Raw genomic sequence first — 26,006 nt, 5'->3', positions numbered from 1 at the left:
GGGTGAAGCGACACGGGGTTGTGTATGTCCAAAGTTCAGATAGGAGCATGGGACATACACTGTACTCTAGAGACAGCGCATCCGGGTTCCGAACTTTTCTGGATGATGCGTGAAAAGCCAATCCAGAAGACTCTGGAGGCAAGGGCAGTCATGACAAGCACGCCCATGTAGTTGGGAAACAGTGCTCTAGAGCCAGTCGAAAGTGCATCATAAAGGAAAGCAAAAAGAGAAGTAGAAAGTGAGGGAGACGTTCAGAAATGGAAAACGCGTCTGATGCCTACTTAAGCCCCACACACGAGGGAAGATGCTCAGAGAAGCTGAAGCCGCGGTTCCCACACTTGCCCAGCGCAGCCAGGCCCACAGCCCCTGCAGGATCCCCGATGGCCCTGCCCTGCTCCTTCTCGGTGGCCCTGGTGCTGCTCAGCTGCCACTCCCTGTGCTGTCTGGCTTGCCACCTGCCCGACACCCACGGCCTGCGCAACTGGAGGGTCCTGACGCTCCTGGGACAGATGAGGAGACTCTCCGCCGGCTCTTGTGACCACTACACCAATGACTTTGCCTTCCCCAAGGAGCTGTTTGATGGCCAGCGGCTCCAGGAGGCGCAGGCCCTCTCTGTGGTCCACGTGATGACCCAGAAGGTCTTCCACCTCTTCTGCCCGGACACGTCCTCTGCTCCTTGGAACATGACTCTCCTGGAGGAACTGTGCTCGGGGCTCTCTGAGCAGCTGGATGACCTGGAGGCCTGTCCCCTGCAGGAGGCGGGGCTGGCCGAGACCCCCCTCATGCATGAGGACTCCACCCTGAGGACCTACTTCCAAAGGATCTCCCTCTACCTGCAAGACAGGAACCACAGCCCGTGTGCCTGGGAGATGGTCCGAGCAGAAATCGGGAGATCCTTCTTCTCCTCGACAATCTTGCAAGAAAGAATCAGGAGGAGGAAATGAGACCCGCCCGGGTCCGCACGGAAATGACATTCCCTGACTGATCAGAGCACACTTGCACGTGTCCTGCCGCCTCAGAGAAGCTCACGCCTGCCGTCACGGTGACACGAAGGCAATCGGGTGTCCAACGTGTTCAGGACGGGGCAGCACCATCAAGTCAAGTCGACAAACACCGCTTACTTTCACATAACCTTGCCCATCTCTCTACTTCCTACTCATTCGTTTATTTATTTATTTATTTATTTATTTATTTATTATTTATTTATTTATTTATTTGTATTTATGGCTCAACTGGGTTCTCTTTGTATACTAGTAGGTGTACCATCACTCTGTGATTCAGGGGGAGTGGGGATGCTTTCTATTTATTAAGTTTTTTATTCTTTTGTTCATTAAACCGTTCTCTGCAAGCATTCTTGCATTTGTGGTTTCTTTCGAGACGGAGGGAATCAGAAGAGAATCTGATGAAAGAGTGGATCGTATGACTCTTCTCCTCAGGATTCTGTTACTCTCATGAGAAGTCAAACCATAGTCCTCCTCGATGCCAGTGCGTATGTGCCTGTCAGGCTGAGGGTGCACACGACCGATCCCATCTCCTACCCTGTATCTCTGAGTTCTGTCGAGAAAAAACAAACCTCCAAACAACCAGCAGAGTGAAGTGATGGCAGTCATAGCACACGGTACAACAACAAGAAGAAGGGACATAGGAACTCTGTAGGCAGAAAAGGAAGCAGGCATATCCGGAAATATAATCAAGCAGCACTAGATAATACCTTCCCTATTAGACTGGTGGATGTCCCAGTGCCAATATCCTTAAGAAAATGCCTAGTGGGGTCTGCCAGTTACAAGCCGGTCCGTTCCCTTGAAGCCTAGCAATGGAAGCGCTGCCAAGGGAACAGAGTCCCAAAGGAGAAGTGGTCTCCAGATGGATTCCCTTGTGGATCCTGTGTGGCCATGTGACTTCTACGGGCAAGCCACTCACTGAAGCCCAGAGTCTGTGGGGGCTCCCTCCTTTTTGGAAACTCTCCTCCGAGAGGCCTTGTTGTCTTCTTTTGCTCCTGATGACAGACCATTATGGACCGGAGGGCACGTCCCCGTTACAAGCAGGGGACAGTGGCTGTAGGAACAAGCAAAGACAAAGCGGGAGGATTGGACTCGGTGGTCTGTCTGATGCTCTACAGCAGAAGACTGCCCCCTACAGCCAGCAATGCACTGAGATAGTGACCAGGCCTGGACACCTGGCTTGTGTTGTGTGCATCAGGTTGCCCCTGCTGTGTGATTCATCTCCCGAGGTAAAAACAGGTTTTCTAGGAGGAACGGATTCAGAGAGTGTAAAAAGCCAATTTCCTCAGCTTTTCTCTCTCGCTCTCTCTCGCTCTCGCTCTCGCTGTCTCTCTCCCCCTCTGGAAAATACAGTGTTCCAAAGAGCAGCGAGGTAGGCAATGTGGTTGGCAAGGTCGGCTAAACAGCCAGATCTTGGTTTCAGCTGAGATCCTCATCTCAGGGCGGTTGCATGGAACCCCACACCAGGCTCCCCACAAGCGCAGAGACTGCAGAGGATTCCTTGTCCCTGGGGCACGTGGGTGGCTCGTTCCATGAGGCATCTATCTTTGGCTGGATCGCCAATCCCAGGGTCCTTGGATGGAGCCTGTCATCGGGCTCCTTCTCAGGTAGGTGTCTGCTACTCCCTCTCCTCCCCTGCTCACGCTGCTCTCTATATTGCTTTCACTCTCTCTCTCTCTCTCTCTCTTTCTCTAAAAATCAAGATATCTTTTACGAGTAGTTAGCTGCGCAGAAAAAAAATACGAAGTAGAGAGACTTCTCCCACCTCCATGGTCTGTATCTGCATAGTGTCCCTGGAAATGAACCTTCAGCCACCTGAGGGAATCCCTGTGACAAGGCTTCCAAGATTCTGAGCTCTGTGAACTAGTCTTAGATAGTCCAGTGGTCTGTAGGCTCTCCAAAGCTCAGTCTGGGAGGGCCCCAGCCAAAGCTTCTTGCTTCCTGTTTGTTGTCTCTCCTTGGGCTTTCTTGAGTACCACACAAGAAGCATGGCCGTTGAATTAGTGGAAGAGCCCTGAAATGTGTGCCGAGGAGGGCGACACACCTAGGAATGACAGGCCCCTGTGAGCAGAGGACTTTCTCTCCATCCGTTCCTGGATCTCAAAGTCACTGGGAGAGGTGGCCTTGGCTGACTCGGGAGCTGCCTTTGGCGCTTTGTGGATGTGGCTTCTGTGTGAGCCTGGAGGTGATGTGGGCTTTCAGCATTTCAGAACAAAGAGATTCTGCATGATCGTTTGACTTTATGAAAGTCAGTCAACGCATCAGTAACTGGACGCAGTGCGAAACAGAAAAAAAGGAGTTTTGAAAACACCTTGATGAGTACGGAGTCGCAGGTGAGGCAAGAGATCACTTTGTCAGCCGAGGCAACATGAAATGGCCTTACTGCAGAAACACATGTCAAGGAAGTAATTCAACTCTTCGATTCCGATCAGCAGTTCGGCATCGTTCTAAATTGGGAGAGACTCTGCGTTCATTCTCTTGTCTTTGTAGACATGGTTCACCTGCATATGTGCTTTCCGTATCAGAAATCGTACCTATCAGTACTCGATAGGTCCCTCTTCAACGTTGGCCATCCCATTCCACGTCGGAAGCCTAACAATTGGCCTTCATGTTTACCAGCGTTAGACATCCTTAACCCTGCGTCGCCTTCACATGAGAAGGGTGAAGCGACACGGGGTTGTGTATGTCCAAAGTTCAGATAGGAGCATGGGACATACACTGTACTCTAGAGACAGCGCATCCGGGTTCCGAACTTTTCTGGATGATGCGTGAAAAGCCAATCCAGAAGACTCTGGAGGCAAGGGCAGTCATGACAAGCACGCCCATGTAGTTGGGAAACAGTGCTCTAGAGCCAGTCGAAAGTGCATCATAAAGGAAAGCAAAAAGAGAAGTAGAAAGTGAGGGAGACGTTCAGAAATGGAAAACGCGTCTGATGCCTACTTAAGCCCCACACACGAGGGAAGATGCTCAGAGAAGCTGAAGCCGCGGTTCCCACACTTGCCCAGCGCAGCCAGGCCCACAGCCCCTGCAGGATCCCCGATGGCCCTGCCCTGCTCCTTCTCGGTGGCCCTGGTGCTGCTCAGCTGCCACTCCCTGTGCTGTCTGGCTTGCCACCTGCCCGACACCCACGGCCTGCGCAACTGGAGGGTCCTGACGCTCCTGGGACAGATGAGGAGACTCTCCGCCGGCTCTTGTGACCACTACACCAATGACTTTGCCTTCCCCAAGGAGCTGTTTGATGGCCAGCGGCTCCAGGAGGCGCAGGCCCTCTCTGTGGTCCACGTGATGACCCAGAAGGTCTTCCACCTCTTCTGCCCGGACACGTCCTCTGCTCCTTGGAACATGACTCTCCTGGAGGAACTGTGCTCGGGGCTCTCTGAGCAGCTGGATGACCTGGAGGCCTGTCCCCTGCAGGAGGCGGGGCTGGCCGAGACCCCCCTCATGCATGAGGACTCCACCCTGAGGACCTACTTCCAAAGGATCTCCCTCTACCTGCAAGACAGGAACCACAGCCCGTGTGCCTGGGAGATGGTCCGAGCAGAAATCGGGAGATCCTTCTTCTCCTCGACAATCTTGCAAGAAAGAATCAGGAGGAGGAAATGAGACCCGCCCGGGTCCGCACGGAAATGACATTCCCTGACTGATCAGAGCACACTTGCACGTGTCCTGCCGCCTCAGAGAAGCTCACGCCTGCCGTCACGGTGACACGAAGGCAATCGGGTGTCCAACGTGTTCAGGACGGGGCAGCACCATCAAGTCAAGTCGACAAACACCGCTTACTTTCACATAACCTTGCCCATCTCTCTACTTCCTACTCATTCGTTTATTTATTTATTTATTTATTTATTTATTTATTTATTTATTTATTTGTATTTATGGCTCAACTGGGTTCTCTTTGTATACTAGTAGGTGTACCGTCACTCTGTGATTCAGGGGGAGTGGGGATGCTTTCTATTTATTAAGTTTTTTATTCTTTTGTTCATTAAACCGTTCTCTGCAAGCATTCTTGCATTTGTGGTTTCTTTCGAGATGGAGGGAATCAGAAGAGAATCTGATGAAAGAGTGGATCGTATGACTCTTCTCCTCAGGATTCTGTTACTCTCATGAGAAGTCAAACCATAGTCCTCCTCGATGCCAGTGCGTATGTGCCTGTCAGGCTGAGGGTGCACACGACCGATCCCATCTCCTACCCTGTATCTCTGAGTTCTGTCGAGAAAAAACAAACCTCCAAACAACCAGCAGAGTGAAGTGATGGCAGTCATAGCACACGGTACAACAACAAGAAGAAGGGACATAGGAACTCTGTAGGCAGAAAAGGAAGCAGGCATATCCGGAAATATAATCAAGCAGCACTAGATAATACCTTCCCTATTAGACTGGTGGATGTCCCAGTGCCAATATCCTTAAGAAAATGCCTAGTGGGGTCTGCCAGTTACAAGCCGGTCCGTTCCCTTGAAGCCTAGCAATGGAAGCGCTGCCAAGGGAACAGAGTCCCAAAGGAGAAGTGGTCTCCAGATGGATTCCCTTGTGGATCCAGTGTGGCCATGTGACTTCTACGGGCAAGCCACTCACTGAAGCCCAGAGTCTGTGGGGGCTCCCTCCTTTTTGGAAACTCTCCTCCGAGAGGCCTTGTTGTCTTCTTTTGCTCCTCATGACAGACCATTATGGACCGGAGGGCACGTCCCCGTTACAAGCAGGGGACAGTGGCTGTAGGAACAAGCAAAGACAAAGCGGGAGGATTGGACTCGGTGGTCTGTCCGATGCTCTACAGCAGAAGACTGCCCCCTACAGCCAGCAATGCACTGAGATAGTGACCAGGCCTGGACACCTGGCTTGTGTTGTGTGCATCAGGTTGCCCCTGCTGTGTGATTCATCTCCCGAGGTAAAAACAGGTTTTCTAGGAGGAACGGATTCAGAGAGTGTAAAAAGCCAATTTCCTCAGCTTTTCTCTCTCGCTCTCTCTCGCTCTCTCTCGCTCTCGCTCTCGCTGTCTCTCTCCCCCTCTGGAAAATACAGTGTTCCAAAGAGCAGCGAGGTAGGCAATGTGGTTGGCAAGGTCGGCTAAACAGCCAGATCTTGGTTTCAGCTGAGATCCTCATCTCAGGGCGGTTGCATGGAACCCCACACCAGGCTCCCCACAAGCGCAGAGACTGCAGAGGATTCCTTGTCCCTGGGGCACGTGGGTGGCTCGTTCCATGAGGCATCTGTCTTTGGCTGGATCGCCAGTCCCAGGGTCCTTGGATGGAGCCTGTCATCGGGCTCCTTCTCAGGTAGGTGTCTGCTACTCCCTCTCCTCCCCTGCTCACGCTGCTCTCTATATTGCTTTCACTCTCTCTCTCTCTCTCTCTCTCTCTCTCTCTTTCTCTAAAAATCAAGATATCTTTTACGAGTAGTTAGCTGCGCAGAAAAAAAATACGAAGTAGAGAGACTTCTCCCACCTCCATTGTCTGTATCTGCATAGTGTCCCTGGAAATGAACCTTCAGCCACCTGAGGGAATCCCTGTGACAAGGCTTCCAAGATTCTGAGCTCTGTGAACTAGTCTTAGATAGTCCAGTGGTCTGTAGGCTCTCCAAAGCTCAGTCTGGGAGGGCCCCAGCCAAAGCTTCTTGCTTCCTGTTTGTTGTCTCTCCTTGGGCTTTCTTGAGTACCACACAAGAAGCATGGCCGTTGAATTAGTGGAAGAGCCCTGAAATGTGTGCCGAGGAGGGCGACACACCTAGGAATGACAGGCCCCTGTGAGCAGAGGACTTTCTCTCCATCCGTTCCTGGATCTCAAAGTCACTGGGAGAGGTGGCCTTGGCTGACTCGGGAGCTGCCTTTGGCGCTTTGTGGATGTGGCTTCTGTGTGAGCCTGGAGGTGATGTGGGCTTTCAGCATTTCAGAACAAAGAGATTCTGCATGATCGTTTGACTTTACGAAAGTCAGTCAACGCATCAGTAACTGGACGCAGTGCGAAACAGAAAAAAAGGAGTTTTGAAAACACCTTGATGAGTACGGAGTCGCAGGTGAGGCAAGAGATCACTTTGTCAGCCGAGGCAACATGAAATGGCCTTACTGCAGAAACACATGTCAAGGAAGTAATTCAACTCTTCGATTCCGATCAGCAGTTCGGCATCGTTCTAAATTGGGAGAGACTCTGCGTTCATTCTCTTGTCTTTGTAGACATGGTTCACCTGCATATGTGCTTTCCGTATCAGAAATCATGTACCTATCAGTACTCGATAGGTCCCTCTTCAACGTTGGCCATCCCATTCCACGTCGGAAGCCTAACAATTGGCCTTCATGTTTACCAGCGTTAGACATCCTTAACCCTGCGTCGCCTTCACATGAGAAGGGTGAAGCGACACGGGGTTGTGTATGTCCAAAGTTCAGATAGGAGCATGGGACATACACTGTACTCTAGAGACAGCGCATCCGGGTTCCGAACTTTTCTGGATGATGCGTGAAAAGCCAATCCAGAAGACTCTGGAGGCAAGGGCAGTCATGACAAGCACGCCCATGTAGTTGGGAAACAGTGCTCTAGAGCCAGTCGAAAGTGCATCATAAAGGAAAGCAAAAAGAGAAGTAGAAAGTGAGGGAGACGTTCAGAAATGGAAAACGCGTCTGATGCCTACTTAAGCCCCACACACGAGGGAAGATGCTCAGAGAAGCTGAAGCCGCGGTTCCCACACTTGCCCAGCGCAGCCAGGCCCACAGCCCCTGCAGGATCCCCGATGGCCCTGCCCTGCTCCTTCTCGGTGGCCCTGGTGCTGCTCAGCTGCCACTCCCTGTGCTGTCTGGCTTGCCACCTGCCCGACACCCACGGCCTGCGCAACTGGAGGGTCCTGACGCTCCTGGGACAGATGAGGAGACTCTCCGCCGGCTCTTGTGACCACTACACCAATGACTTTGCCTTCCCCAAGGAGCTGTTTGATGGCCAGCGGCTCCAGGAGGCGCAAGCCCTCTCTGTGGTCCACGTGATGACCCAGAAGGTCTTCCACCTCTTCTGCCCGGACACGTCCTCTGCTCCTTGGAACATGACTCTCCTGGAGGAACTGTGCTCGGGGCTCTCTGAGCAGCTGGATGACCTGGAGGCCTGTCCCCTGCAGGAGGCGGGGCTGGCCGAGACCCCCCTCATGCATGAGGACTCCACCCTGAGGACCTACTTCCAAAGGATCTCCCTCTACCTGCAAGACAGGAACCACAGCCCGTGTGCCTGGGAGATGGTCCGAGCAGAAATCGGGAGATCCTTCTTCTCCTCGACAATCTTGCAAGAAAGAATTAGGAGGAGGAAATGAGACCCGCCCGGGTCCGCACGGAAATGACATTCCCTGACTGATCAGAGCACACTTGCACGTGTCCTGCCGCCTCAGAGAAGCTCACGCCTGCCGTCACGGTGACACGAAGGCAATCGGGTGTCCAACGTGTTCAGGACGGGGCAGCACCATCAAGTCAAGTCGACAAACACCGCTTACTTTCACATAACCTTGCCCATCTCTCTACTTCCTACTCATTCGTTTATTTATTTATTTATTTATTTATTTATTTATTTATTTATTTATTTATTTATTTGTATTTATGGCTCAACTGGGTTCTCTTTGTATACTAGTAGGTGTACCGTCACTCTGTGATTCAGGGGGAGTGGGGATGCTTTCTATTTATTAAGTTTTTTATTCTTTTGTTCATTAAACCGTTCTCTGCAAGCATTCTTGCATTTGTGGTTTCTTTCGAGACGGAGGGAATCAGAAGAGAATCTGATGAAAGAGTGGATCGTATGACTCTTCTCCTCAGGATTCTGTTACTCTCATGAGAAGTCAACCCATAGTCCTCCTCGATGCCAGTGCGTATGTGCCTGTCAGGCTGAGGGTGCACACGACCGATCCCATCTCCTACCCTGTATCTCTGAGTTCTGTCGAGAAAAAACAAACCTCCAAACAACCAGCAGATTGAAGTGATGGCAGTCATAGCACACGGTACAACAACAAGAAGAAGGGACATAGGAACTCTGTAGGCAGAAAAGGAAGTAGGCATATCCGGAAATATAATCAAGCAGCACTAGATAATACCTTCCCTATTAGACTGGTGGATGTCCCAGTGCCAATATCCTTAAGAAAATGCCTAGTGGGGTCTGCCAGTTACAAGCCGGTCCGTTCCCTTGAAGCCTAGCAATGGAAGCGCTGCCAAGGGAACAGAGTCCCAAAGGAGAAGTGGTCTCCAGATGGATTCCCTTGTGGATCCTGTGTGGCCATGTGACTTCTACGGGCAAGCCACTCACTGAAGCCCAGAGTCTGTGGGGGCTCCCTCCTTTTTGGAAACTCTCCTCCGAGAGGCCTTGTTGTCTTCTTTTGCTCCTGATGACAGACCATTATGGACCGGAGGGCACGTCCCCGTTACAAGCAGGGGACAGTGGCTGTAGGAACAAGCAAAGACAAAGCGGGAGGATTGGACTCGGTGGTCTGTCCGATGCTCTACAGCAGAAGACTGCCCCCTACAGCCAGCAATGCACTGAGATAGTGACCAGGCCTGGACACCTGGCTTGTGTTGTGTGCATCAGGTTGCCCCTGCTGTGTGATTCATCTCCCGAGGTAAAAACAGGTTTTCTAGGAGGAACGGATTCAGAGAGTGTAAAAAGCCAATTTCCTCAGCTTTTCTCTCTCGCTCTCTCTCGCTCTCTCTCGCTCTCGCTCTCGCTGTCTCTCTCCCCCTCTGGAAAATACAGTGTTCCAAAGAGCAGCGAGGTAGGCAATGTGGTTGGCAAGGTCGGCTAAACAGCCAGATCTTGGTTTCAGCTGAGATCCTCATCTCAGGGCGGTTGCATGGAACCCCACACCACGCTCCCCACAAGCGCAGAGACTGCAGAGGATTCCTTGTCCCTGGGGCACGTGGGTGGCTCGTTCCATGAGGCATCTGTCTTTGGCTGGATCGCCAGTCCCAGGGTCCTTGGATGGAGCCTGTCATCGGGCTCCTTCTCAGGTAGGTGTCTGCTACTCCCTCTCCTCCCCTGCTCACGCTGCTCTCTATATTGCTTTCACTCTCTCTCTCTCTCTCTCTCTCTTTCTCTAAAAATCAAGATATCTTTTACGAGTAGTTAGCTGCGCAGAAAAAAATACGAAGTAGAGAGACTTCTCCCACCTCCATGGTCTGTATCTGCATAGTGTCCCTGGAAATGAACCTTCAGCCACCTGAGGGAATCCCTGTGACAAGGCTTCCAAGATTCTGAGCTCTGTGAACTAGTCTTAGATAGTCCAGTGGTCTGTAGGCTCTCCAAAGCTCAGTCTGGGAGGGCCCCAGCCAAAGCTTCTTGCTTCCTGTTTGTTGTCTCTCCTTGGGCTTTCTTGAGTACCACACAAGAAGCATGGCCGTTGAATTAGTGGAAGAGCCCTGAAATGTGTGCCGAGGAGGGCGACACACCTAGGAATGACAGGCCCCTGTGAGCAGAGGACTTTCTCTCCATCCGTTCCTGGATCTCAAAGTCACTGGGAGAGGTGGCCTTGGCTGACTCGGGAGCTGCCTTTGGCGCTTTGTGGATGTGGCTTCTGTGTGAGCCTGGAGGTGATGTGGGCTTTCAGCATTTCAGAACAAAGAGATTCTGCATGATCGTTTGACTTTACGAAAGTCAGTCAACGCATCAGTAACTGGACGCAGTGCGAAACAGAAAAAAAGGAGTTTTGAAAACACCTTGATGAGTACGGAGTCGCAGGTGAGGCAAGAGATCACTTTGTCAGCCGAGGCAACATGAAATGGCCTTACTGCAGAAACACATGTCAAGGAAGTAATTCAACTCTTCGATTCCGATCAGCAGTTCGGCATCGTTCTAAATTGGGAGAGACTCTGCGTTCATTCTCTTGTCTTTGTAGACATGGTTCACCTGCATATGTGCTTTCCGTATCAGAAATCATGTACCTATCAGTACTCGATAGGTCCCTCTTCAACGTTGGCCATCCCATTCCACGTCGGAAGCCTAACAATTGGCCTTCATGTTTACCAGCGTTAGACATCCTTAACCCTGCGTCGCCTTCACATGAGAAGGGTGAAGCGACACGGGGTTGTGTATGTCCAAAGTTCAGATAGGAGCATGGGACATACACTGTACTCTAGAGACAGCGCATCCGGGTTCCGAACTTTTCTGGATGATGCGTGAAAAGCCAATCCAGAAGACTCTGGAGGCAAGGGCAGTCATGACAAGCACGCCCATGTAGTTGGGAAACAGTGCTCTAGAGCCAGTCGAAAGTGCATCATAAAGGAAAGCAAAAAGAGAAGTAGAAAGTGAGGGAGACGTTCAGAAATGGAAAACGCGTCTGATGCCTACTTAAGCCCCACACACGAGGGAAGATGCTCAGAGAAGCTGAAGCCGCGGTTCCCACACTTGCCCAGCGCAGCCAGGCCCACAGCCCCTGCAGGATCCCCGATGGCCCTGCCCTGCTCCTTCTCGGTGGCCCTGGTGCTGCTCAGCTGCCACTCCCTGTGCTGTCTGGCTTGCCACCTGCCCGACACCCACGGCCTGCGCAACTGGAGGGTCCTGACGCTCCTGGGACAGATGAGGAGACTCTCCGCCGGCTCTTGTGACCACTACACCAATGACTTTGCCTTCCCCAAGGAGCTGTTTGATGGCCAGCGGCTCCAGGAGGCGCAGGCCCTCTCTGTGGTCCACGTGATGACCCAGAAGGTCTTCCACCTCTTCTGCCCGGACACGTCCTCTGCTCCTTGGAACATGACTCTCCTGGAGGAACTGTGCTCGGGGCTCTCTGAGCAGCTGGATGACCTGGAGGCCTGTCCCCTGCAGGAGGCGGGGCTGGCCGAGACCCCCCTCATGCATGAGGACTCCACCCTGAGGACCTACTTCCAAAGGATCTCCCTCTACCTGCAAGACAGGAACCACAGCCCGTGTGCCTGGGAGATGGTCCGAGCAGAAATCGGGAGATCCTTCTTCTCCTCGACAATCTTGCAAGAAAGAATCAGGAGGAGGAAATGAGACCCGCCCGGGTCCGCACGGAAATGACATTCCCTGACTGATCAGAGCACACTTGCACGTGTCCTGCCGCCTCAGAGAAGCTCACGCCTGCCGTCACGGTGACACGAAGGCAATCGGGTGTCCAACGTGTTCAGGACGGGGCAGCACCATCAAGTCAAGTCGACAAACACCGCTTACTTTCACATAACCTTGCCCATCTCTCTACTTCCTACTCATTCGTTTATTTATTTATTTATTTATTTATTTATTTATTTATTTATTTATTTATTTGTATTTATGGCTCAACTGGGTTCTCTTTGTATACTAGTAGGTGTACCGTCACTCTGTGATTCAGGGGGAGTGGGGATGCTTTCTATTTATTAAGTTTTTTATTCTTTTGTTCATTAAACCGTTCTCTGCAAGCATTCTTGCATTTGTGGTTTCTTTCGAGATGGAGGGAATCAGAAGAGAATCTGATGAAAGAGTGGATCGTATGACTCTTCTCCTCAGGATTCTGTTACTCTCATGAGAAGTCAACCCATAGTCCTCCTCGATGCCAGTGCGTATGTGCCTGTCAGGCTGAGGGTGCACACGACCGATCCCATCTCCTACCCTGTATCTCTGAGTTCTGTCGAGAAAAAACAAACCTCCAAACAACCAGCAGAGTGAAGTGATGGCAGTCATAGCACACGGTACAACAACAAGAAGAAGGGACATAGGAACTCTGTAGGCAGAAAAGGAAGCAGGCATATCCGGAAATATAATCAAGCAGCACTAGATAATACCTTCCCTATTAGACTGGTGGATGTCCCAGTGCCAATATCCTTAAGAAAATGCCTAGTGGGGTCTGCCAGTTACAAGCCGGTCCGTTCCCTTGAAGCCTAGCAATGGAAGCGCTGCCAAGGGAACAGAGTCCCAAAGGAGAAGTGGTCTCCAGATGGATTCCCTTGTGGATCCAGTGTGGCCATGTGACTTCTACGGGCAAGCCACTCACTGAAGCCCAGAGTCTGTGGGGGCTCCCTCCTTTTTGGAAACTCTCCTCCGAGAGGCCTTGTTGTCTTCTTTTGCTCCTCATGACAGACCATTATGGACCGGAGGGCACGTCCCCGTTACAAGCAGGGGACAGTGGCTGTAGGAACAAGCAAAGACAAAGCGGGAGGATTGGACTCGGTGGTCTGTCCGATGCTCTACAGCAGAAGACTGCCCCCTACAGCCAGCAATGCACTGAGATAGTGACCAGGCCTGGACACCTGGCTTGTGTTGTGTGCATCAGGTTGCCCCTGCTGTGTGATTCATCTCCCGAGGTAAAAACAGGTTTTCTAGGAGGAACGGATTCAGAGAGTGTAAAAAGCCAATTTCCTCAGCTTTTCTCTCTCGCTCTCTCTCGCTCTCTCTCGCTCTCGCTCTCGCTGTCTCTCTCCCCCTCTGGAAAATACAGTGTTCCAAAGAGCAGCGAGGTAGGCAATGTGGTTGGCAAGGTCGGCTAAACAGCCAGATCTTGGTTTCAGCTGAGATCCTCATCTCAGGGCGGTTGCATGGAACCCCACACCACGCTCCCCACAAGCGCAGAGACTGCAGAGGATTCCTTGTCCCTGGGGCACGTGGGTGGCTCGTTCCATGAGGCATCTGTCTTTGGCTGGATCGCCAGTCCCAGGGTCCTTGGATGGAGCCTGTCATCGGGCTCCTTCTCAGGTAGGTGTCTGCTACTCCCTCTCCTCCCCTGCTCACGCTGCTCTCTATATTGCTTTCACTCTCTCTCTCTCTCTCTCTCTCTCTTTCTCTAAAAATCAAGATATCTTTTACGAGTAGTTAGCTGCGCAGAAAAAAAATACGAAGTAGAGAGACTTCTCCCACCTCCATTGTCTGTATCTGCATAGTGTCCCTGGAAATGAACCTTCAGCCACCTGAGGGAATCCCTGTGACAAGGCTTCCAAGATTCTGAGCTCTGTGAACTAGTCTTAGATAGTCCAGTGGTCTGTAGGCTCTCCAAAGCTCAGTCTGGGAGGGCCCCAGCCAAAGCTTCTTGCTTCCTGTTTGTTGTCTCTCCTTGGGCTTTCTTGAGTACCACACAAGAAGCATGGCCGTTGAATTAGTGGAAGAGCCCTGAAATGTGTGCCGAGGAGGGCGACACACCTAGGAATGACAGGCCCCTGTGAGCAGAGGACTTTCTCTCCATCCGTTCCTGGATCTCAAAGTCACTGGGAGAGGTGGCCTTGGCTGACTCGGGAGCTGCCTTTGGCGCTTTGTGGATGTGGCTTCTGTGTGAGCCTGGAGGTGATGTGGGCTTTCAGCATTTCAGAACAAAGAGATTCTGCATGATCGTTTGACTTTACGAAAGTCAGTCAACGCATCAGTAACTGGACGCAGTGCGAAACAGAAAAAAAGGAGTTTTGAAAACACCTTGATGAGTACGGAGTCGCAGGTGAGGCAAGAGATCACTTTGTCAGCCGAGGCAACATGAAATGGCCTTACTGCAGAAACACATGTCAAGGAAGTAATTCAACTCTTCGATTCCGATCAGCAGTTCGGCATCGTTCTAAATTGGGAGAGACTCTGCGTTCATTCTCTTGTCTTTGTAGACATGGTTCACCTGCATATGTGCTTTCCGTATCAGAAATCATGTACCTATCAGTACTCGATAGGTCCCTCTTCAACGTTGGCCATCCCATTCCACGTCGGAAGCCTAACAATTGGCCTTCATGTTTACCAGCGTTAGACATCCTTAACCCTGCGTCGCCTTCACATGAGAAGGGTGAAGCGACACGGGGTTGTGTATGTCCAAAGTTCAGATAGGAGCATGGGACATACACTGTACTCTAGAGACAGCGCATCCGGGTTCCGAACTTTTCTGGATGATGCGTGAAAAGCCAATCCAGAAGACTCTGGAGGCAAGGGCAGTCATGACAAGCACGCCCATGTAGTTGGGAAACAGTGCTCTAGAGCCAGTCGAAAGTGCATCATAAAGGAAAGCAAAAAGAGAAGTAGAAAGTGAGGGAGACGTTCAGAAATGGAAAACGCGTCTGATGCCTACTTAAGCCCCACACACGAGGGAAGATGCTCAGAGAAGCTGAAGCCGCGGTTCCCACACTTGCCCAGCGCAGCCAGGCCCACAGCCCCTGCAGGATCCCCGATGGCCCTGCCCTGCTCCTTCTCGGTGGCCCTGGTGCTGCTCAGCTGCCACTCCCTGTGCTGTCTGGCTTGCCACCTGCCCGACACCCACGGCCTGCGCAACTGGAGGGTCCTGACGCTCCTGGGACAGATGAGGAGACTCTCCGCCGGCTCTTGTGACCACTACACCAATGACTTTGCCTTCCCCAAGGAGCTGTTTGATGGCCAGCGGCTCCAGGAGGCGCAGGCCCTCTCTGTGGTCCACGTGATGACCCAGAAGGTCTTCCACCTCTTCTGCCCGGACACGTCCTCTGCTCCTTGGAACATGACTCTCCTGGAGGAACTGTGCTCGGGGCTCTCTGAGCAGCTGGATGACCTGGAGGCCTGTCCCCTGCAGGAGGCGGGGCTGGCCGAGACCCCCCTCATGCATGAGGACTCCACCCTGAGGACCTACTTCCAAAGGATCTCCCTCTACCTGCAAGACAGGAACCACAGCCCGTGTGCCTGGGAGATGGTCCGAGCAGAAATCGGGAGATCCTTCTTCTCCTCGACAATCTTGCAAGAAAGAATCAGGAGGAGGAAATGAGACCCGCCCGGGTCCGCACGGAAATGACATTCCCTGACTGATCAGAGCACACTTGCACGTGTCCTGCCGCCTCAGAGAAGCTCACGCCTGCCGTCACGGTGACACGAAGGCAATCGGGTGTCCAACGTGTTCAGGACGGGGCAGCACCATCAAGTCAAGTCGACAAACACCGCTTACTTTCACATAACCTTGCCCATCTCTCTACTTCCTACTCATTCGTTTATTTATTTATTTATTTATTTATTTATTTATTTATTTATTTATTTGTATTTATGGCTCAACTGGGTTCTCTTTGTATACTAGTAGGTGTACCGTCACTCTGTGATTCAGGGGGAGTGGGGATGCTTTCTATTTATTAAGTTTTTTATTCTTTTGTTCATTAAACCGTTCTCTGCAAGCATTCTTGCATTTGTGGTTTCTTTCGAGACGGAGGGAATCAGAAGAGAATCTGATGAAAGAGTGGATCGTATGACTCTTCTCCTCAGGATTCTGTTACTCTCATGAGAAGTCAACCCATAGTCCTCCTCGATGCCAGTGCGTATGTGCCTGTCAGGCTGAGGGTGCACACGACCGATCCCATCTCCTACCCTGTATCTCTGAGTTCTGTCGAGAAAAAACAAACCTCCAAACAACCAGCAGATTGAAGTGATGGCAGTCATAGCACACGGTACAACAACAAGAAGAAGGGACATAGGAACTCTGTAGGCAGAAAAGGAAGTAGGCATATCCGGAAATATAATCAAGCAGCACTAGATAATACCTTCCCTATTAGACTGGTGGATGTCCCAGTGCCAATATCCTTAAGAAAATGCCTAGTGGGGTCTGCCAGTTACAAGCCGGTCCGTTCCCTTGAAGCCTAGCAATGGAAGCGCTGCCAAGGGAACAGAGTCCCAAAGGAGAAGTGGTCTCCAGATGGATTCCCTTGTGGATCCTGTGTGGCCATGTGACTTCTACGGGCAAGCCACTCACTGAAGCCCAGAGTCTGTGGGGGCTCCCTCCTTTTTGGAAACTCTCCTCCGAGAGGCCTTGTTGTCTTCTTTTGCTCCTGATGACAGACCATTATGGACCGGAGGGCACGTCCCCGTTACAAGCAGGGGACAGTGGCTGTAGGAACAAGCAAAGACAAAGCGGGAGGATTGGACTCGGTGGTCTGTCCGATGCTCTACAGCAGAAGACTGCCCCCTACAGCCAGCAATGCACTGAGATAGTGACCAGGCCTGGACACCTGGCTTGTGTTGTGTGCATCAGGTTGCCCCTGCTGTGTGATTCATCTCCCGAGGTAAAAACAGGTTTTCTAGGAGGAACGGATTCAGAGAGTGTAAAAAGCCAATTTCCTCAGCTTTTCTCTCTCGCTCTCTCTCGCTCTCTCTCGCTCTCGCTCTCGCTGTCTCTCTCCCCCTCTGGAAAATACAGTGTTCCAAAGAGCAGCGAGGTAGGCAATGTGGTTGGCAAGGTCGGCTAAACAGCCAGATCTTGGTTTCAGCTGAGATCCTCATCTCAGGGCGGTTGCATGGAACCCCACACCACGCTCCCCACAAGCGCAGAGACTGCAGAGGATTCCTTGTCCCTGGGGCACGTGGGTGGCTCGTTCCATGAGGCATCTGTCTTTGGCTGGATCGCCAGTCCCAGGGTCCTTGGATGGAGCCTGTCATCGGGCTCCTTCTCAGGTAGGTGTCTGCTACTCCCTCTCCTCCCCTGCTCACGCTGCTCTCTATATTGCTTTCACTCTCTCTCTCTCTCTCTCTCTCTTTCTCTAAAAATCAAGATATCTTTTACGAGTAGTTAGCTGCGCAGAAAAAAATACGAAGTAGAGAGACTTCTCCCACCTCCATGGTCTGTATCTGCATAGTGTCCCTGGAAATGAACCTTCAGCCACCTGAGGGAATCCCTGTGACAAGGCTTCCAAGATTCTGAGCTCTGTGAACTAGTCTTAGATAGTCCAGTGGTCTGTAGGCTCTCCAAAGCTCAGTCTGGGAGGGCCCCAGCCAAAGCTTCTTGCTTCCTGTTTGTTGTCTCTCCTTGGGCTTTCTTGAGTACCACACAAGAAGCATGGCCGTTGAATTAGTGGAAGAGCCCTGAAATGTGTGCCGAGGAGGGCGACACACCTAGGAATGACAGGCCCCTGTGAGCAGAGGACTTTCTCTCCATCCGTTCCTGGATCTCAAAGTCACTGGGAGAGGTGGCCTTGGCTGACTCGGGAGCTGCCTTTGGCGCTTTGTGGATGTGGCTTCTGTGTGAGCCTGGAGGTGATGTGGGCTTTCAGCATTTCAGAACAAAGAGATTCTGCATGATCGTTTGACTTTACGAAAGTCAGTCAACGCATCAGTAACTGGACGCAGTGCGAAACAGAAAAAAAGGAGTTTTGAAAACACCTTGATGAGTACGGAGTCGCAGGTGAGGCAAGAGATCACTTTGTCAGCCGAGGCAACATGAAATGGCCTTACTGCAGAAACACATGTCAAGGAAGTAATTCAACTCTTCGATTCCGATCAGCAGTTCGGCATCGTTCTAAATTGGGAGAGACTCTGCGTTCATTCTCTTGTCTTTGTAGACATGGTTCACCTGCATATGTGCTTTCCGTATCAGAAATCATGTACCTATCAGTACTCGATAGGTCCCTCTTCAACGTTGGCCATCCCATTCCACGTCGGAAGCCTAACAATTGGCCTTCATGTTTACCAGCGTTAGACATCCTTAACCCTGCGTCGCCTTCACATGAGAAGGGTGAAGCGACACGGGGTTGTGTATGTCCAAAGTTCAGATAGGAGCATGGGACATACACTGTACTCTAGAGACAGCGCATCCGGGTTCCGAACTTTTCTGGATGATGCGTGAAAAGCCAATCCAGAAGACTCTGGAGGCAAGGGCAGTCATGACAAGCACGCCCATGTAGTTGGGAAACAGTGCTCTAGAGCCAGTCGAAAGTGCATCATAAAGGAAAGCAAAAAGAGAAGTAGAAAGTGAGGGAGACGTTCAGAAATGGAAAACGCGTCTGATGCCTACTTAAGCCCCACACACGAGGGAAGATGCTCAGAGAAGCTGAAGCCGCGGTTCCCACACTTGCCCAGCGCAGCCAGGCCCACAGCCCCTGCAGGATCCCCGATGGCCCTGCCCTGCTCCTTCTCGGTGGCCCTGGTGCTGCTCAGCTGCCACTCCCTGTGCTGTCTGGCTTGCCACCTGCCCGACACCCACGGCCTGCGCAACTGGAGGGTCCTGACGCTCCTGGGACAGATGAGGAGACTCTCCGCCGGCTCTTGTGACCACTACACCAATGACTTTGCCTTCCCCAAGGAGCTGTTTGATGGCCAGCGGCTCCAGGAGGCGCAGGCCCTCTCTGTGGTCCACGTGATGACCCAGAAGGTCTTCCACCTCTTCTGCCCGGACACGTCCTCTGCTCCTTGGAACATGACTCTCCTGGAGGAACTGTGCTCGGGGCTCTCTGAGCAGCTGGATGACCTGGAGGCCTGTCCCCTGCAGGAGGCGGGGCTGGCCGAGACCCCCCTCATGCATGAGGACTCCACCCTGAGGACCTACTTCCAAAGGATCTCCCTCTACCTGCAAGACAGGAACCACAGCCCGTGTGCCTGGGAGATGGTCCGAGCAGAAATCGGGAGATCCTTCTTCTCCTCGACAATCTTGCAAGAAAGAATCAGGAGGAGGAAATGAGACCCGCCCGGGTCCGCACGGAAATGACATTCCCTGACTGATCAGAGCACACTTGCACGTGTCCTGCCGCCTCAGAGAAGCTCACGCCTGCCGTCACGGTGACACGAAGGCAATCGGGTGTCCAACGTGTTCAGGACGGGGCAGCACCATCAAGTCAAGTCGACAAACACCGCTTACTTTCACATAACCTTGCCCATCTCTCTACTTACTACTCATTCGTTTATTTATTTATTTATTTATTTATTTATTTATTATTTATTTATTTATTTATTTGTATTTATGGCTCAACTGGGTTCTCTTTGTATACTAGTAGGTGTACCGTCACTCTGTGATTCAGGGGGAGTGGGGATGCTTTCTATTTATTAAGTTTTTTATTCTTTTGTTCATTAAACCGTTCTCTGCAAGCATTCTTGCATTTGTGGTTTCTTTCGAGACGGAGGGAATCAGAAGAGAATCTGATGAAAGAGTGGATCGTATGACTCTTCTCCTCAGGATTCTGTTACTCTCATGAGAAGTCAAACCATAGTCCTCCTCGATGCCAGTGCGTATGTGCCTGTCAGGCTGAGGGTGCACACGACCGATCCCATCTCCTACCCTGTATCTCTGAGTTCTGTCGAGAAAAAACAAACCTCCAAACAACCAGCAGAGTGAAGTGATGGCAGTCATAGCACACGGTACAACAACAAGAAGAAGGGACATAGGAACTCTGTAGGCAGAAAAGGAAGCAGGCATATCCGGAAATATAATCAAGCAGCACTAGATAATACCTTCCCTATTAGACTGGTGGATGTCCCAGTGCCAATATCCTTAAGAAAATGCCTAGTGGGGTCTGCCAGTTACAAGCCGGTCCGTTCCCTTGAAGCCTAGCAATGGAAGCGCTGCCAAGGGAACAGAGTCCCAAAGGAGAAGTGGTCTCCAGATGGATTCCCTTGTGGATCCAGTGTGGCCATGTGACTTCTACGGGCAAGCCACTCACTGAAGCCCAGAGTCTGTGGGGGCTCCCTCCTTTTTGGAAACTCTCCTCCGAGAGGCCTTGTTGTCTTCTTTTGCTCCTCATGACAGACCATTATGGACCGGAGGGCACGTCCCCGTTACAAGCAGGGGACAGTGGCTGTAGGAACAAGCAAAGACAAAGCGGGAGGATTGGACTCGGTGGTCTGTCCGATGCTCTACAGCAGAAGACTGCCCCCTACAGCCAGCAATGCACTGAGATAGTGACCAGGCCTGGACACCTGGCTTGTGTTGTGTGCATCAGGTTGCCCCTGCTGTGTGATTCATCTCCCGAGGTAAAAACAGGTTTTCTAGGAGGAACGGATTCAGAGAGTGTAAAAAGCCAATTTCCTCAGCTTTTCTCTCTCGCTCTCTCTCGCTCTCTCTCGCTCTCGCTCTCGCTGTCTCTCTCCCCCTCTGGAAAATACAGTGTTCCAAAGAGCAGCGAGGTAGGCAATGTGGTTGGCAAGGTCGGCTAAACAGCCAGATCTTGGTTTCAGCTGAGATCCTCATCTCAGGGCGGTTGCATGGAACCCCACACCACGCTCCCCACAAGCGCAGAGACTGCAGAGGATTCCTTGTCCCTGGGGCACGTGGGTGGCTCGTTCCATGAGGCATCTGTCTTTGGCTGGATCGCCAGTCCCAGGGTCCTTGGATGGAGCCTGTCATCGGGCTCCTTCTCAGGTAGGTGTCTGCTACTCCCTCTCCTCCCCTGCTCACGCTGCTCTCTATATTGCTTTCACTCTCTCTCTCTCTCTCTCTCTCTCTTTCTCTAAAAATCAAGATATCTTTTACGAGTAGTTAGCTGCGCAGAAAAAAAATACGAAGTAGAGAGACTTCTCCCACCTCCATTGTCTGTATCTGCATAGTGTCCCTGGAAATGAACCTTCAGCCACCTGAGGGAATCCCTGTGACAAGGCTTCCAAGATTCTGAGCTCTGTGAACTAGTCTTAGATAGTCCAGTGGTCTGTAGGCTCTCCAAAGCTCAGTCTGGGAGGGCCCCAGCCAAAGCTTCTTGCTTCCTGTTTGTTGTCTCTCCTTGGGCTTTCTTGAGTACCACACAAGAAGCATGGCCGTTGAATTAGTGGAAGAGCCCTGAAATGTGTGCCGAGGAGGGCGACACACCTAGGAATGACAGGCCCCTGTGAGCAGAGGACTTTCTCTCCATCCGTTCCTGGATCTCAAAGTCACTGGGAGAGGTGGCCTTGGCTGACTCGGGAGCTGCCTTTGGCGCTTTGTGGATGTGGCTTCTGTGTGAGCCTGGAGGTGATGTGGGCTTTCAGCATTTCAGAACAAAGAGATTCTGCATGATCGTTTGACTTTACGAAAGTCAGTCAACGCATCAGTAACTGGACGCAGTGCGAAACAGAAAAAAAGGAGTTTTGAAAACACCTTGATGAGTACGGAGTCGCAGGTGAGGCAAGAGATCACTTTGTCAGCCGAGGCAACATGAAATGGCCTTACTGCAGAAACACATGTCAAGGAAGTAATTCAACTCTTCGATTCCGATCAGCAGTTCGGCATCGTTCTAAATTGGGAGAGACTCTGCGTTCATTCTCTTGTCTTTGTAGACATGGTTCACCTGCATATGTGCTTTCCGTATCAGAAATCATGTACCTATCAGTACTCGATAGGTCCCTCTTCAACGTTGGCCATCCCATTCCACGTCGGAAGCCTAACAATTGGCCTTCATGTTTACCAGCGTTAGACATCCTTAACCCTGCGTCGCCTTCACATGAGAAGGGTGAAGCGACACGGGGTTGTGTATGTCCAAAGTTCAGATAGGAGCATGGGACATACACTGTACTCTAGAGACAGCGCATCCGGGTTCCGAACTTTTCTGGATGATGCGTGAAAAGCCAATCCAGAAGACTCTGGAGGCAAGGGCAGTCATGACAAGCACGCCCATGTAGTTGGGAAACAGTGCTCTAGAGCCAGTCGAAAGTGCATCATAAAGGAAAGCAAAAAGAGAAGTAGAAAGTGAGGGAGACGTTCAGAAATGGAAAACGCGTCTGATGCCTACTTAAGCCCCACACACGAGGGAAGATGCTCAGAGAAGCTGAAGCCGCGGTTCCCACACTTGCCCAGCGCAGCCAGGCCCACAGCCCCTGCAGGATCCCCGATGGCCCTGCCCTGCTCCTTCTCGGTGGCCCTGGTGCTGCTCAGCTGCCACTCCCTGTGCTGTCTGGCTTGCCACCTGCCCGACACCCACGGCCTGCGCAACTGGAGGGTCCTGACGCTCCTGGGACAGATGAGGAGACTCTCCGCCGGCTCTTGTGACCACTACACCAATGACTTTGCCTTCCCCAAGGAGCTGTTTGATGGCCAGCGGCTCCAGGAGGCGCAGGCCCTCTCTGTGGTCCACGTGATGACCCAGAAGGTCTTCCACCTCTTCTGCCCGGACACGTCCTCTGCTCCTTGGAACATGACTCTCCTGGAGGAACTGTGCTCGGGGCTCTCTGAGCAGCTGGATGACCTGGAGGCCTGTCCCCTGCAGGAGGCGGGGCTGGCCGAGACCCCCCTCATGCATGAGGACTCCACCCTGAGGACCTACTTCCAAAGGATCTCCCTCTACCTGCAAGACAGGAACCACAGCCCGTGTGCCTGGGAGATGGTCCGAGCAGAAATCGGGAGATCCTTCTTCTCCTCGACAATCTTGCAAGAAAGAATCAGGAGGAGGAAATGAGACCCGCCCGGGTCCGCACGGAAATGACATTCCCTGACTGATCAGAGCACACTTGCACGTGTCCTGCCGCCTCAGAGAAGCTCACGCCTGCCGTCACGGTGACACGAAGGCAATCGGGTGTCCAACGTGTTCAGGACGGGGCAGCACCATCAAGTCAAGTCGACAAACACCGCTTACTTTCACATAACCTTGCCCATCTCTCTACTTCCTACTCATTCGTTTATTTATTTATTTATTTATTTATTTATTTATTTATTTATTTATTTGTATTTATGGCTCAACTGGGTTCTCTTTGTATACTAGTAGGTGTACCGTCACTCTGTGATTCAGGGGGAGTGGGGATGCTTTCTATTTATTAAGTTTTTTATTCTTTTGTTCATTAAACCGTTCTCTGCAAGCATTCTTGCATTTGTGGTTTCTTTCGAGACGGAGGGAATCAGAAGAGAATCTGATGAAAGAGTGGATCGTATGACTCTTCTCCTCAGGATTCTGTTACTCTCATGAGAAGTCAACCCATAGTCCTCCTCGATGCCAGTGCGTATGTGCCTGTCAGGCTGAGGGTGCACACGACCGATCCCATCTCCTACCCTGTATCTCTGAGTTCTGTCGAGAAAAAACAAACCTCCAAACAACCAGCAGATTGAAGTGATGGCAGTCATAGCACACGGTACAACAACAAGAAGAAGGGACATAGGAACTCTGTAGGCAGAAAAGGAAGTAGGCATATCCGGAAATATAATCAAGCAGCACTAGATAATACCTTCCCTATTAGACTGGTGGATGTCCCAGTGCCAATATCCTTAAGAAAATGCCTAGTGGGGTCTGCCAGTTACAAGCCGGTCCGTTCCCTTGAAGCCTAGCAATGGAAGCGCTGCCAAGGGAACAGAGTCCCAAAGGAGAAGTGGTCTCCAGATGGATTCCCTTGTGGATCCTGTGTGGCCATGTGACTTCTACGGGCAAGCCACTCACTGAAGCCCAGAGTCTGTGGGGGCTCCCTCCTTTTTGGAAACTCTCCTCCGAGAGGCCTTGTTGTCTTCTTTTGCTCCTGATGACAGACCATTATGGACCGGAGGGCACGTCCCCGTTACAAGCAGGGGACAGTGGCTGTAGGAACAAGCAAAGACAAAGCGGGAGGATTGGACTCGGTGGTCTGTCCGATGCTCTACAGCAGAAGACTGCCCCCTACAGCCAGCAATGCACTGAGATAGTGACCAGGCCTGGACACCTGGCTTGTGTTGTGTGCATCAGGTTGCCCCTGCTGTGTGATTCATCTCCCGAGGTAAAAACAGGTTTTCTAGGAGGAACGGATTCAGAGAGTGTAAAAAGCCAATTTCCTCAGCTTTTCTCTCTCGCTCTCTCTCGCTCTCTCTCGCTCTCGCTCTCGCTGTCTCTCTCCCCCTCTGGAAAATACAGTGTTCCAAAGAGCAGCGAGGTAGGCAATGTGGTTGGCAAGGTCGGCTAAACAGCCAGATCTTGGTTTCAGCTGAGATCCTCATCTCAGGGCGGTTGCATGGAACCCCACACCACGCTCCCCACAAGCGCAGAGACTGCAGAGGATTCCTTGTCCCTGGGGCACGTGGGTGGCTCGTTCCATGAGGCATCTGTCTTTGGCTGGATCGCCAGTCCCAGGGTCCTTGGATGGAGCCTGTCATCGGGCTCCTTCTCAGGTAGGTGTCTGCTACTCCCTCTCCTCCCCTGCTCACGCTGCTCTCTATATTGCTTTCACTCTCTCTCTCTCTCTCTCTCTCTTTCTCTAAAAATCAAGATATCTTTTACGAGTAGTTAGCTGCGCAGAAAAAAATACGAAGTAGAGAGACTTCTCCCACCTCCATGGTCTGTATCTGCATAGTGTCCCTGGAAATGAACCTTCAGCCACCTGAGGGAATCCCTGTGACAAGGCTTCCAAGATTCTGAGCTCTGTGAACTAGTCTTAGATAGTCCAGTGGTCTGTAGGCTCTCCAAAGCTCAGTCTGGGAGGGCCCCAGCCAAAGCTTCTTGCTTCCTGTTTGTTGTCTCTCCTTGGGCTTTCTTGAGTACCACACAAGAAGCATGGCCGTTGAATTAGTGGAAGAGCCCTGAAATGTGTGCCGAGGAGGGCGACACACCTAGGAATGACAGGCCCCTGTGAGCAGAGGACTTTCTCTCCATCCGTTCCTGGATCTCAAAGTCACTGGGAGAGGTGGCCTTGGCTGACTCGGGAGCTGCCTTTGGCGCTTTGTGGATGTGGCTTCTGTGTGAGCCTGGAGGTGATGTGGGCTTTCAGCATTTCAGAACAAAGAGATTCTGCATGATCGTTTGACTTTACGAAAGTCAGTCAACGCATCAGTAACTGGACGCAGTGCGAAACAGAAAAAAAGGAGTTTTGAAAACACCTTGATGAGTACGGAGTCGCAGGTGAGGCAAGAGATCACTTTGTCAGCCGAGGCAACATGAAATGGCCTTACTGCAGAAACACATGTCAAGGAAGTAATTCAACTCTTCGATTCCGATCAGCAGTTCGGCATCGTTCTAAATTGGGAGAGACTCTGCGTTCATTCTCTTGTCTTTGTAGACATGGTTCACCTGCATATGTGCTTTCCGTATCAGAAATCATGTACCTATCAGTACTCGATAGGTCCCTCTTCAACGTTGGCCATCCCATTCCACGTCGGAAGCCTAACAATTGGCCTTCATGTTTACCAGCGTTAGACATCCTTAACCCTGCGTCGCCTTCACATGAGAAGGGTGAAGCGACACGGGGTTGTGTATGTCCAAAGTTCAGATAGGAGCATGGGACATACACTGTACTCTAGAGACAGCGCATCCGGGTTCCGAACTTTTCTGGATGATGCGTGAAAAGCCAATCCAGAAGACTCTGGAGGCAAGGGCAGTCATGACAAGCACGCCCATGTAGTTGGGAAACAGTGCTCTAGAGCCAGTCGAAAGTGCATCATAAAGGAAAGCAAAAAGAGAAGTAGAAAGTGAGGGAGACGTTCAGAAATGGAAAACGCGTCTGATGCCTACTTAAGCCCCACACACGAGGGAAGATGCTCAGAGAA

At 51.6% G+C, this 26,006-nt stretch overlaps 7 protein-coding genes and 1 long non-coding RNA gene across 8 annotated transcripts in view; 7 read left to right on the top strand and 1 right to left on the bottom strand.

Annotated features, from left to right (window-relative positions):
* LOC144322277 (uncharacterized) overlaps positions 1-26,006 on the bottom strand; it is a 192,224-nt gene that overhangs the window by 59,864 nt on the left and 106,354 nt on the right. The window lies entirely within an intron of this gene.
* On the top strand, positions 381-944 carry LOC144321702 (interferon alpha-1/2). Its single transcript, XM_077910981.1, has one exon. The coding sequence runs from the start codon at positions 381-383 to the stop codon at positions 942-944; it is 564 nt and encodes a 187-aa protein (XP_077767107.1).
* On the top strand, positions 4,041-4,604 carry LOC144321701 (interferon alpha-1/2). Its single transcript, XM_077910980.1, has one exon. It carries the CDS (start codon positions 4,041-4,043, stop codon positions 4,602-4,604), a length of 564 nt encoding a protein of 187 aa, XP_077767106.1.
* On the top strand, positions 7,716-8,279 carry LOC144321699 (interferon alpha-1/2). Its single transcript, XM_077910979.1, has one exon. The coding sequence runs from the start codon at positions 7,716-7,718 to the stop codon at positions 8,277-8,279; it is 564 nt and encodes a 187-aa protein (XP_077767105.1).
* LOC144321698 (interferon alpha-1/2) lies at positions 11,390-11,953 on the top strand. The gene has a single exon (XM_077910978.1). The coding sequence runs from the start codon at positions 11,390-11,392 to the stop codon at positions 11,951-11,953; it is 564 nt and encodes a 187-aa protein (XP_077767104.1).
* LOC144321697 (interferon alpha-1/2) lies at positions 15,063-15,626 on the top strand. Its single transcript, XM_077910977.1, has one exon. The coding sequence runs from the start codon at positions 15,063-15,065 to the stop codon at positions 15,624-15,626; it is 564 nt and encodes a 187-aa protein (XP_077767103.1).
* Positions 18,729-19,292, top strand: LOC144321696 (interferon alpha-1/2). The gene has a single exon (XM_077910976.1). The coding sequence runs from the start codon at positions 18,729-18,731 to the stop codon at positions 19,290-19,292; it is 564 nt and encodes a 187-aa protein (XP_077767102.1).
* On the top strand, positions 22,405-22,968 carry LOC144321695 (interferon alpha-1/2). The gene has a single exon (XM_077910975.1). It carries the CDS (start codon positions 22,405-22,407, stop codon positions 22,966-22,968), a length of 564 nt encoding a protein of 187 aa, XP_077767101.1.

The sequence above is a fragment of the Canis aureus genome, chromosome 10 (assembly GCF_053574225.1).
Source record: "Canis aureus isolate CA01 chromosome 10, VMU_Caureus_v.1.0, whole genome shotgun sequence".
NCBI lineage: Eukaryota > Metazoa > Chordata > Mammalia > Carnivora > Canidae > Canis > Canis aureus.
This window is presented reverse-complemented; position numbering and strand designations above follow the sequence as displayed.

What these genes read in the sequence shown, in the direction of transcription:
- LOC144321702 (XM_077910981.1), top strand. Translation starts at nt 381, where the DNA reads ATGGCCCTGCCCTGCTCCTTCTCGGTGGCCCTGGTGCTGCTCAGCTGC.
- LOC144321701 (XM_077910980.1), top strand. Translation starts at nt 4,041, where the DNA reads ATGGCCCTGCCCTGCTCCTTCTCGGTGGCCCTGGTGCTGCTCAGCTGC.
- LOC144321699 (XM_077910979.1), top strand. Translation starts at nt 7,716, where the DNA reads ATGGCCCTGCCCTGCTCCTTCTCGGTGGCCCTGGTGCTGCTCAGCTGC.
- LOC144321698 (XM_077910978.1), top strand. Translation starts at nt 11,390, where the DNA reads ATGGCCCTGCCCTGCTCCTTCTCGGTGGCCCTGGTGCTGCTCAGCTGC.
- LOC144321697 (XM_077910977.1), top strand. Translation starts at nt 15,063, where the DNA reads ATGGCCCTGCCCTGCTCCTTCTCGGTGGCCCTGGTGCTGCTCAGCTGC.
- LOC144321696 (XM_077910976.1), top strand. Translation starts at nt 18,729, where the DNA reads ATGGCCCTGCCCTGCTCCTTCTCGGTGGCCCTGGTGCTGCTCAGCTGC.
- LOC144321695 (XM_077910975.1), top strand. Translation starts at nt 22,405, where the DNA reads ATGGCCCTGCCCTGCTCCTTCTCGGTGGCCCTGGTGCTGCTCAGCTGC.